General features: G+C 48.4%; 1 protein-coding gene across 3 annotated transcripts in view; it reads left to right on the top strand.

Moving 5' to 3' along the window:
• The window catches only part of LOC118314643 (ADP-ribosylation factor-like protein 15), a 90,236-nt gene extending 88,089 nt beyond the window's left edge, over positions 1 to 2,147 (top strand). For all 3 annotated transcript variants that reach the window (XM_035641225.2, XM_035641223.2, XM_035641224.2), the window contains exon 5: positions 240 to 2,147. In XM_035641225.2, coding sequence (XP_035497118.1) covers positions 240 to 392 — 153 coding nt within the window. In that variant the 3' untranslated portion in view covers positions 393 to 2,147. The remainder of the gene's footprint in view (positions 1 to 239) is intronic.
• The last annotated feature ends 10,708 nt before the right edge of the window (positions 2,148 to 12,855 follow it).

The raw sequence follows: 12,855 nt of genomic DNA on the forward strand, positions 1-12,855 counted from the left end.
AAATGTCCCTGCTGTCGTGAACGCGTCTAACTCGGACAATCTCCTGCTGCGTTCTTACATATGTGAACGGCAAATTTCGGAGTTCATGTCTTACCAGAAGTTTACACACCTACCGTGTTTTCAACCCTGCTACTTGCCAAAGCACAAGGTGTTAGGTGGCCACCGAGATCAGCTGCTTTAATGTTAGTTTGAGACTGATTACTAACTGTGATCCTTTTGTGAATGTGTTCTTCCGACAGATCAAGAAGTACTTTGAGCTGGAGCCGCTGGCCCGGGGGAAGCGCTGGATCTTGGAGGGCAGCACCACGGACAACATGGAGGCGGTGAAGGAGAGCTTCAGTCAGTTCATTAGCCTGTTGGAGGACAAAGACACGGAGCCTGCGAGGATATGACGCTGCTAATGCGGAGACATTAGTGGCCTGACGGCAAAGAAACGCCGACGTTCCTGCTGGTGCCCTCACACACTCTCACTGCACAGACACACACATGTAGACACAAAGAAGAATAAAGCAGAGGTGGGCCCCACTGTGTTGGAGATGTATATTGTATGTTACCCTCCCTTCACTGCGAAGTGTGTGTGCACACAGGTCAACGGACGAGAGCTGCCATTAGATCCGCCCGACGTAAAATAACAAGTTTGTCAAGAAAAGCCGTTGAACTTTACCAGAAATGGAAATCTTGTTTACTCCTGTCTGTGCCATTGTGATGAAGTGGCATTCGGGACGTACGGAATTCCTCTAGTTATTATCAATGAACACTAACACACACACGCACACACACAGGTTGTCTGTAGATATGTTTAAAATCTCCACTAATTACTATACAGGATGTTTGGGGAGGGAGGGGGGGGGGGGGGGGGGGGGGGGGGGGTCTTTCCACTGAGAAGTGCTGTACGGGGTCAAGTGTGCGTCTCCTTTTACTCAGTAACAACGGATGTCGTTGTGTGATCTGGGTGCGTAGTCCGAAGCCTCATGTTATGTACGGTAGTTACATATCGGTGTCACACCTCGTCTGAGTATCTAACCTGAGTAGTGTAGTCTGAGTGTCTCGTGGAGTATTGTGCATATTGCCGTGGACCCTCCTGTGCCGCCACGCACAACTACTACTATCTACTACTCATCACCTGACTTAAGTGCTACAGTAGGTGACTTCATGGGTCCATTCGGAGAGAACGGAGAACAAGTCTGAATGCTTTTGTATAAATGTGCAGCGTAGGATATATTTTACAGCTCTGTGTGTTAACCTCGCAGAGCTACGTTCAGATTTTTTGATATGTCGCACCACACGTAGGAATTATTTCAAATCAAAGACCAAAATGAATCTTGATTGACCGGGCGTAGAGACGTGTGATGGATTGAGATTCATTTCAATGTTTAGCAAATGACAGGTTTGTTTTTCTACATTTTTACTGTTGTTGTTTTGTTTGTTTTTTGTTAAATTTGACATAATCCCTCTCAACACTGGCTCGTGACTCCAGCCTCCCATCAGGGTGGAAGACAAACTCTATCAATCAAGCACAGCAACAGCTGCATCTGACAAGTCCCTGTCCGACACCCTAATGCCTTCCAACTGTCCCACTGTGAAGACCCCTCCCTGTCGCCCCACCTCATCCCAACAACACTGTCCCGCTGTCCACTACTGCTCTGTGGGTCTTTGTTTCTTTACCCCACACACACGCACACACACACAAACACACTATCTTTCAGGCCTTCTGCCCTCGTGTGGACTCCGAACGGCTAAAATGGGTCCTATTCATTGTGCCACAGGTGTGTGCGTTTTCCCAGGATGCACCTCTCTCCTTGCATTCATTCTGTTGTTTTTGTTGTTTTCTTCAGTGTTTTTTAGAGATTTAATCTGAATTTTAGACCGGACTTGAAATCTCCTAGTATTTTTTTTTACAATCTGGATGGAAATGGTGCATTCGTCTGATTGAATGCAGAATAAATCTGTTGACCATGAGGGATTATACCAATGTCAGAACTTTGCATATCATCCGCTGACACGTCATTTTAAAACATTCACTGAATTCTTTTTTATTTTGTTGTTGGGGTTTTTTTGGGGGGGGGGGGGGGTAGTCATTTTCTTTCAGGGTTTTTTCAATCAAGTGTTTTGTCTAAAATGGCAAATTAAAGTTTTTGAAATCAGAATATTGTCTCAGTTGTTATTTACATGTTTGTTAAATCTGTATGTAACTCTGAGTGTCGAGTTGAATACCACAATGTCTCTCAGGAATATGTAACCTTATCTCAGGCGGGGGGGATGACTGTGTCATGTAAATCTTTTCTGTATTGTGCTTCTCTGTCTCCCGTGTTTCACCTGTTTGTCAATGTAGAATTGAATTCAGACCAGGTCTAAATGCGGAGACTGGAGTATTTGCACAGTGTCATATCCACAGTCAGTGTGTCTGGGTGAAATGTGTGATGAGCTGGAGGCTTTGCCGACGTTCCTGGAAACGTTTTCTTTCTTCCCAATGTCTGGGATTTGTGATTTAAGGTGACCTGTGGAAATCTGAGATGCCGGAAGATAATCGGGGAAGCGCAGATGATCCAGTGGAGGTCGAGTCAAAGTGGAGCAGCTGAAGAAAGTTGGGAGTGGAGAGTTAACCGAGTGAGACAGGAGTTCCTGATGAGTCTACTCTCCTCCGTGCTACCTCGGCCTCCCCTTCCCCTCTCCCCCTGCCCTTCTTCCCCCTCCTTCAGATTAACCGTGTGGCTTTAATACAATGTGTGTCGTGCAGGTTGCCCAGGCGACTCTTTGATCCTGTTTTCCAGTCTCTGCCTCTGGGGCAGACGTGCTTCTCCTCAGTCTGCTGCACACCAGCTCTGGAGGCTGCTGCAGCCCTGAGACAAACCATGGACTGCTGCGCTCGGCTCACTCCTCCCCACCCCCTTCTTTTTTTCTTTTTTTTTCTTCCTGTCACTCTCACTTTCTCTCTGTTTTCTATCTTTCTCTCCTTACTCTTTTCTCTCTCTCTCTCTCTCTCTCTGGTCCTCTCCATTTTCTCTGTCTGTCTCCGGCTCGCTCTGCTTCCCTTTGGTCACGCCGAAGCAGCCCTCCCTCTGCATGGGCATCCACAAGTGCCCAGGGGAAGGGAAGAGGCCAGAACCTCGGCGAAGTATCCCCCCCGGGAGAGGGGGGGGGGTCTCTCTCTCTGTCTCTCTCATTCTCTCTGTCTCTCTTCCCTTCTCACTCTTATCTTTCTGTCGGTACAGCTGATTTGATTCCCCTGGATGAGATGCAGCCAGTCCTCTCCTCCCACCACACTGAACCTTTATCTGCTCTACCTGTACATCATTGCAGTTTTTTTTTTTGTCTTCTCTCCTCTCGTCCTCGCTGGCGTGCGTCTTCCCAGACAAGACGCTGCACACTTGTATTGTTGCTGTGCAGTAATACAGTCCAGACTCCTGATCGGACCCACGCTGCCAGTTGCATTAACTGAAGCCGCAGCAGCGGAGACGCGTTGTTCACTGTGATGGATACAGTATCCGCAGAAAACCTTCAAGTCTGAGCAAGTTGATTTGTGTAATTCACCGAAGCGAACGGTTATTAATGGCCGGCCCCCCCGGGAGGGAGGAAAGACGCGTCTAATCTCAAATCTGGAGAACTGTGACGGGCCTCGTTGTTGGCAGTAATAAAGACTGAACGTGTGATTTTCCATTAAAAGGGTGAAACGTGCAGAAATGCACTTTGGAGAATGAACTTGGAGCACTCGGCAGAGAGCAGACGAAACCACAAACGGTCGTCTGACGTGCAGTGGATCGTTTTTCCCTTTCTGCATCGACGTCTTTATCGGCCGCCTCTGCCTTTTACGATTTGGTTGCAGAGATTTGACAGTGAATGAACACGGGAAATCTCTCCGGGAACATGGATTGGTTTCAAACATGGACAGACAATATGTCGACTGAAAATGAACACTCATCATTTTACAGTGTTGGAGGAAGAAATGAAATGAAGGAAGCCATAAAAAATGATCCTCACACTTCTGCCACACTCAGCATGATACACTTCAGTAGTAGATGTTTTCATATACTTACAGCATTAAATAAAATGTCAGCTGAGAGCTTCACTAAAATCAATATGTGCTACGACTCTTTTTCTGAAGAGCAGTGAATTCAAACATCTGCAGTTTTAACGGTGCCGACTACAAATAACTAACATCATATGTAAATATTTATAGCATTTGTTTTTATTTGACAAAAAGCTCCCTCATAACAGTGAAAACAAAATGATGAGAACTTTATAGACAGCCTGTGAAATTGCATTTTAAATGCTCCTGTGTTTTGTTGGAAAGCATCAATGAACTGTGATCGATCGGATCTGTCATATTTTGGCATCTGCACCACGGGGTTCTTTTAAAGGCAAAACACTGCGCCACTGCCACCTTACAGTACGACGAACCCACCAGAAGGACGAGCAACTCGCAGCCACCCCAATGACCCCTGCGAGCTTTGTGAAATGCAAATGCGCGCGACCCGACGGGGGGACCTCACCTTCGTTTGCAAGACAAACAAAAGCAGGCGTGTTTTCTTAAACCCTGCGAAGAATGCCCACCTCTCTCCGTCTTCTCCCTTCTCCCGTCCAGTGTGTGGGGCAGCGGGGTTCTCCTCTTCTCTGCTGATAAGAGCCCTGCTTAGGAGGTGGAACAGATGTTGCCCTGATATCCATCTGGACCTCGTACCCCTGCTCGGCCTCCCACAGCCGGTGCTCCGCGGAGGACGACCCGCATTCCCGGGCCCCCTCACAGCGAGGGGGCCGCTCTCCTCCTCGGGCGGTGACGCAGCACAGGGATCAGGCCCTGATGCTGCTTTCACTCAGGTTACGTGTGTGTGTGTGTGTGTGTGTGTGTGTGTGTGTGTGTGTGTGTGTGTGTCAGAGAGATAACAGTCAGGTATGAGACAGGACCTCTGGGTTCATCCGAGGTGTTTCCTCTCTGTTTCGACGCTCTCCGGCCTCCATGACTCTTTCCTTTGAAAAACAAACACAAAATGTCGGAGGAGCATCAATGTGATACAAGTTAGAGAGGAAATCTCGACCTGGGCCGAGTAATCGGTGCCAGAGAGAGAAGTGAGACGATCAAATCCAAAAGAGTCACAAACTGGGAGAGACTCGTCGTCCCTCCACATACTAGCAGCAGACTGAGGAGCGTGACAGACACAAGCGTTCGTTCGGTGTCAACTTCAAGCATCATACGATCCAGTGGGAATCCAGCATAACGTCCGTGAAATGTATTAAAGCCGTGGCGGAGATGACCTTTTGTTTCTTTCCCTCATCAACTGTCTTGTTGTGCAACATGTGTCCAGTGGTTCACCAGAATCCAATGAAATCCTCCTCCTTTCTGTTTTCAGATGTGCAGCGGCCGACTCCTGCACCGGATCCTGCAGGTTCGCGGTCGAGCCGTGAAACCAGTGAATGTCTCAAACCTGATCGAGGATCCTTGAATCTTCGCCCGAGCGGCGAGCGAGCGCACTTCGCAGGAACGCTAGAACCTTTTGAACTGGAGGTTTAAGGCTGAATGAAATGTGGCTGCACCTTATGGTTGTTGTTTTTTTTGTTGTTGTTCTGCTTGTTTTCTGCAGAATCTGCAGGGTTTCATTAGATGTGCCATGAGGATCGTGGCACACAAACAACATTTGAGTAAATGAAATTAGTCTGGGTTTATTCAAGTAAGTTCATTAGAGGTGGAAATGGAGGAAGCGGCTGTCATTTCTTTCCAATCAGTCCCATTTGGAAAAGGAAGACGAGGAGTTTCTCATTATCACTCGACATTATTAACATTCCCCCCTCACAAGTGTGTCTGCTACTTGACCAGACTCTCTTGCTGGAGCTCGGGGGACTTGCCTTCAACGAACCTCCGATTTACCAAGTGGGATCTTGCATGAATTCATAACTGGCCAGCAGCCGGATCGCAGCAGGTAAATCCTCAGTGAACGTGGCGGGTCACAGGTGAACTTCCAGATATCTCTTTGGCTGCTTCTACATCCGAGCAATGAAGACATTTATGAAATGATAACACATCGTTTGCCACTCGCAGGCGATCGCTGCTGTGAACCTGAAAAGGATGCTGCACCCTCTGACAGTTAAGTTCTGCCTTCAGTGGAAGTGCACGAGTATCAGGGCTGCAACTGACCAGTAATCTGTGGATTCTTTTTTATGGATTAATCGATGAGTTGTTTGGTCCATAAAATGTCATAAAATGGGGAAAAATCCCTAAAAAATTCCCCAAACCCCCAAGATGATGTTTTGATGCCACAATGTTGAAAATATTCACACTGAAGACGCTGAAATCAGAGAATTTTGAATCTACTAGAACCGATTAATCGATTGTCGAAATAGTTGGGGATTCATTTAGTAATGGATTACTAATGGATGAACTGTTGCGGCTCTGATGTAAAGCACCTCAGAGCTGGGCCTCGGTGAATGTAGCGGCGAGGCCTTTAGAAACAACAGCAAACCAACTGGTGAACGTTCGACGGAGGATGGTTTTTATCTCTCAGCTCTGGAGCGTCTTTTTTAAAAAGGAGATTCATTTGATACGATCCTCGAAACGCAGGGGGAAGCCATGCCGTGCAATTCTACTCCGGCCCCCCTTTGTGGCCACCCAAACGCCCCCTTGTTTTTCTCTGCGTCTTTGAATGCCTCGTCCTGTTGAGGGTGACTTCCGGGGGATTCCAGCGGGCTTGTCACTCAGATTGTTTGTCCCGGGGACGAGATCTGTTTCTCTCCCTCCTGCCCCCTCGGTCCGAGTGCTGACGGAGACCCCGCATCCCAGGTGGCCCACACATCAAAACAAGAGGGATCGCAGCGCTTGGTTTTCAGACTAACATCACTCACTTTCTTTGTTGTCTGAGGGACGGGGACGGGGGGGGGGAGGGGGGGGGGGGGCACGGCGGTTTATCTCCAGAGGATCTCCCCCCGCCCGCTATCGCCTTCCACCGGCCCACCGCCCCATCTCACAGGAGCCGCTAAAAGCAAATGTCAGTCAAGGAGAGGGCGTTGCATTCCTTCAAAAGGTCAATGAGTGGCGGCCACCGAAGGATCTGGTGCACGTTCTCAAATCAAAATACGGGGGGGGGGACACGACACTTTGAAGATCCTCTTCTCGGCATCGTCCGGCCCAGCTACACATTCGTTCCTCTGACGGGACTCCTCCTGTGGGATGACGCCTCTTGTCACGTTGCTCTCTCACCCACCGCACGCAGCCCCGCTGGCTCGACTGTGAGTCATATGCCACATGTGAAACCTATTGCTCTCTCCGGCCGGCTGATGGGGGGCTCACAGGGGGCTCACAGTGCAGCAGCCCCTGACCCGTCTGTGCAGGAGACCCCCGGGCCTGGCTCTTCCCCTCCAGGCCCACGCCGTGCAGCACCGTGTCCAGGGGCGTGACCTCAACATGCCCGTCTTGAGTGGCCTAGACCCGGCGCTCCGTCTACTAGAGTCCTCGTCCCGCTTTTTCCCCTTTTTCGTGTACTAGTGACTCTCTCTCTGGTCGCGAGTCCTTGAAGGCTGGACCGCCTGGTGTTGTCAGATGAACATGTGCAGAGTGCAGCTGTGGAGGAAGGGGGTCCGGCCTTCACGTGGACGCCACATTCAAATCGATATCAACACGGAGCCTCGGGAAGGACGGGCCCCGGTGAAAAGAAGGCTGCTTGGGAAGGTTTCCTTTGAGAGAGACGAGACCAAAATTCAATTTCGAAGCCTCTGGCCCAGGCGACGATGTTTCCACGCTCGCGCGAGAAAACGGGCGACATCTTCCGCGTCCGCCATCTGCGATCAAAGTTTCTACGAAGCCTCGGCCTCCGTCGACTCCAATGGCACTTTGTCCTGAGCCGGTGCAGTAAATGATTGGTGAGGAGCCAGAGGTGATTTATCAGTCACTAATACTGTATGTGGTAAATATTGACATATTTTTCGATACGCCGCGGCCTGTTTGGCGTGCTGCGCTGCCCTGCTCTGCGCCGCGCGGCGCCGGGCCAGAACACCATAGGTGGATTAGTTCATTGAATCCAAACAGTGACGACGCTCTGTGGGCAGCTTGCAGCTCTCAGGATACAAACGTCCCGTGTGAAGGCGAAAAAGAGGGAGAAAAAGTGAGTCCTTCGCGGGGACAACCCAGTAAACACGGCCGCCGCGCGGAGAGGGAACACCTGTGTTTTCACCCCAGGTTTTTGGCAACGGGGCAGTTTAAATCACTACCGGAGCCATATTAGGTCCGAGTGCCCCCCCCCCCCCCCCCCCCCCCCCCCCCAAAAAAAGAAAGAAGTAACGTCTGCCCCTGGCGGAGTTGATGAGGCCCCCTGACTCACGCAGGAAAACTGCAAAGTCGGCCGCAAGTAAGATCAGAGGGAACAGTCGGGGGGGGGGGGGGGGACGACACGGCGTGGCGCGGACATGATTCAGCTCAGGCCGCAGACACAAACACGGGGCTGGATGGCAGGAATAAGCTGCGGCCAGAAATAGTGTTTAAGGTGTGGAGGATTAGGGTTAAATGTCAGAGAGGTCAAGTCGGGGACCAGTTTAGATTGGCTTAGGGAGGTTAGCTGCCAGGAGCTCGCCGAACAATTGGTCAACTTCTGAGTCTTTAAGAGTTCAGCGTCTCTCCGTTCTATTTTACAGTGAATTGACCTTTTCAGGCCGACGGCCCTTACTGGAGGGAGGTGAGATCCAAATGAGCCCCCACACAGATTCAGTCAAATCTGTGGGAGAATGTGACTCAGGTTTTTTTTGGGGGGGGGGCTGATACATTATTACATTCAATACATTAGATCGCATTCAATGTTTCCTTGTGTGTGTCGAGGTACAAAGTTTGGACATAAAACCCATGGCTTCATCAGAACCCGTCTCCACACGAGGTCACTTCCTCAAATGCCCGTCTCTGATTGGGAGGAGCTCTGTGCGTCTCCCGCCCAGTGGAACCGCTCGGCGGAGCCTCCTCTCTGTTTACGGTCGCTCTGAGGACTTGAGCCTAAACATCCTCTCGGGAGAAACCCAGAAGAAGAAAATATGTCCACTCACCTCAGAGGGCCGCTGGGTGACTCACCGGCCGACGACTGAGTCGTCACAACAAATGAACTCAATCAGCCTCTTCTCACAATGTCCATTCTGCCCAAATTTTAAAACCGGGAAGGAAAATACTTACATAATAAAATAGTTCTACTTTTTACTTAAAAAAGCCCCATCTGTGCATACATATATAGATTCTAATCATATTTAATATTTAATTCCAACACTCTACTTACTAATACTTCACCCTAATTTGATTTGATGTAACCATCAATTACAAAATGATAAGTTTGACTCAACCAGCGGTCGGATCAGATCCACACGTGACCCAGAGTTCAGCCTCCAGGTTCACAACTTCATCACCGGAACAAAACTGGGATGTGACGTAATCATTTTGTCATTGGAGTTTGTTTTTGTTAGAGTCATAATTAATAACCCCCTTCACATCCATTTTCCCCTTGAAGGCTCTGAAAACTTTCAAATCTTAATAATTTCTCTGCAACGTCGGCCATTAATGATTAATCAGCAGCAAGCAATGTAAATAAAACATCTTTAGTGAATACACACTTCCCTGACTGTAAATGTATGTATTTGTATTTGTGGTTATTAGCAACAGCAGTGAAATGTAACCGAGTACATCAAGCACTTTATTTTTCTTTTGAGATACCTGTACTTATTATTATTGTTGTTGTACTCATTATTATTTCCCTTCCATGCTCATTTTCTCAACTTTTCCTCCCCCACTGATTGGAGACCATGCAAAGTAAAATGGATACAGTGCATTTTTGCAGGTTATTTATACAGTTTATGAAAATCCCTTTCCTCTAATAAGTCATTATTAACCCGTCGGCCTTGTCAACCGCGAACAGGATTTCATGTCTGACCTGATCTGAACTGAGACATCAGTACACTTCATTGAATACTTTAATGTTTTGGTTTGGGGTTGTTGTTGTTGTTGTTGTTTTTTACCTGGACAAAATGAGAAGAAATGGAAGTTGAAGGAGTGACATTGTTGCTCTCGCTCCTCCTCAGCCCCCCCCCCCCCCCCCCCAGCTCCTCTGAATCAGCCTGGTTCACATACACAAGATTAAGTAGCAAAAGTGACATCCAAGACCAATCGGGCCACCCAAGAGAACCGCAACCAGCGGAAAGGCTGTCAGAGCCCCCTTTCGCAACATTAATCTTCAAGCCTCTCCTGCACTGCCAACTCACATCTCCTTCAAACAGGACAGGGAGGTTAAAAAAAAAGGAAGAGAGAAAAAAAAGAACTTTCCCCTCCCCGAAGGTTTTCTCCTCTCCATCAATTAACTCTTTGGGGGACAATTCATCGTCACCCGTCCGTGTGCCAGCGGCCAAATGAATGACTTTTCCAGACATTCCTTCAACGTGTAATTGACCTGGATGCCATCGCGGAGACACTCGCCAGGCAGGAGTCACACCGAAAGCTGTGCTTTCAAGTGATTTATGCGCAAAAACAAGTGCGTTTCACTCGTCCGTCGGGGGCGCTTCTCTGGCCCGCTCCGCCCATTAATAACATGTTAACGTTCGCCGGTGGAATTTGTCTTGAATGTCAAAGTGGACGCTGAGGGGTCGGGATGCTAACTGAGCTCCTGTCCACCTCAACTAACCCTTCTTTTGTCTTCTCTGCTAACCAAGAGCATCTTCCATCTCTTTCGGGAGGACAACTCTATGTTGTGTGTGTGTGTGTGTGTGTGTGTGTGTGTGTGTGTGTGTGTGTGTGTGCGTGCGCGCGTGGTGGGGGTTGTCCTGACCTCCTCAGGGGCCGGGTGTCACGTCCAACCTGATAGCGGTGTGAATGGGAAGACAGAAGAGATGAATACAGCAATTGATAAGTAGCGGAACGCGAGCGCGTTATGCTGCGGATGCCTTCGGTCCCAGGAGACGAGGGCCTTCCTGACCCCCCCCCCCCCCCCCCCCCGAGCCTTTTCTTCTGCCCCGAGACCCGAGGAGCGAAAGGGGGGGGGGCGGGTGTCGCGCCACCTAACAGTGCTCCTTTGAAGAGGGCGACGCTGCAGCGCGCCTCCAATACTTTCTGCTGGTTTTCAGACCGAGATTCTGCGCACGTGGTCTGGAGGACCTGCTGCGTCGTCCTCGGTGCCGTGAGGGCGTCACTGGAACACCTCGGTGACGGGTTCCTTCACCACGGCGAACCTCTCTATTTGTTTCTTAAACTCACTCCCACATGCACCATCCTGCCGCCGTGAACCCTTCGCTAAAGCCCCAGATGTGTTTCAGACCGCACCTGAAAATGGCCCCAGTCGAATGTCAATCTACCACTGTTGATGCAATACTTGGTAGGCAATAATTTGATGAAATAATTAAGCTTTTGACATTTTTTTCATCTATTTAATTAAAATTTTAAAGATGTATGTCTTAGGAACCAGTTTGCTTTAGGATGAGTAGGAGGAAGAATTCGAATACAGACGAACACATTGGGCTTTTTGCACCGACGAGTGATGTTTACAAACTGTGCTCGCAGTGTCGTGTGGTGCGGTCCGCACCATTTTTCTTTCTTTCTTTCCGATTCATGGAGCCTGGGCTGCGCAGGACACCCAGAAAAGGCGAGACAGCTTACGGACAGTGAGGAAATATTCGCCGATTTTTACAAAACGTGTGTCGCTTGAGAAATCACTTTCTGCCCGTTCAAGCCAAGACGTTTTCTCCCGTGTTCATCGGCTCCCTGTAAAATCCAGATTGGAATTTAAAATTCTCCTCACCTACAAAGCCCTTAATGATCCATGAATCATATCAGAACTGCAATAAGCCACAAACCAGTCCTGCTCAATCATTTGCATTGTTTAGCGCTGCAACCAACGATTATTTTCATTATCAATTAATCTGACGGTCATTTTCTCGATTAGTTGTTTGGTCCATGAAGTGTAATGAAATGGTGAAAAATGACGATCGTGTTTCCCCAAACCTCAAGACCATGTTTTGTTTCGTCCACACACCAAAGATATTCAGTTTACTGTCATAGAGGAGCAAAGAAACCAGAAAATATTCACATTTAAGAAGCTGGAATCAGAGAGTTTTGACTTTTTTCTTTCATAAAAACGACCTGAACCGATTCATTGATTAGCAAAATAGTTGGCGATTAATTAAGTAACCGATTACTAATCGATTAACTGTTGCAGCTCTAGTATTGTTGCCAACACAGACCTCACACACCCAGAGATATTAAAGTAAAAGGTACTACTGTATAATCCTCATGCCAAAATCCATGCAGTATTTAAAAAAAAATAAAGTTTATTATCTCGCAGTGTAAATCATATCTCTCCACCTTTAAAAAAAAATAATCTGAAGATTTTTAGGACTAATTAAGAAAAAAGCTCTGTCGGGAAAAAAACATTAAAATAAACAAAATCCATATGTCAAAATCTGAAGAGACAATATGTGACGTAGCTGTTTTTGTTGTCTTCACTGTACGGAAGATAACAAACGAGGCCAGAGCAACAAACAGCACGCTTTAGGTAAACAGGTTCTTTTTCACCGTCGCTGTGAGGTTTTGTTTGGATAACCACAAGTCGTCGTCATCAATCTGTGATCTGTGTCCGCACACACACACGCACACACACAAACGCACGCACGCACGCACGCACACACACACGCACACAGGGAGAAACAGGTCTTTGGCTGCACACGAGCAGGGTTGCGTGCCTCAGTGCCCGGGTTGGGGAGTTCACCAGTAGTGAGTGTCCGCAGACAGCAGTGATCAGTAGGTCATCGCGGGCCAACGTGTGGTTAGTGTGTGTGTGTGTGTGTGTGTGTGTGTGTGTGTGTGTGTGTGTGCGCGTGCGTGAAGGTGTTTGTGTTATTTAGAGAAGCGCCATTAAC

Source organism: Scophthalmus maximus, chromosome 19 (assembly GCF_022379125.1).
Source record: "Scophthalmus maximus strain ysfricsl-2021 chromosome 19, ASM2237912v1, whole genome shotgun sequence".
Taxonomy (NCBI): Eukaryota; Metazoa; Chordata; class Actinopteri; order Pleuronectiformes; family Scophthalmidae; genus Scophthalmus; species Scophthalmus maximus.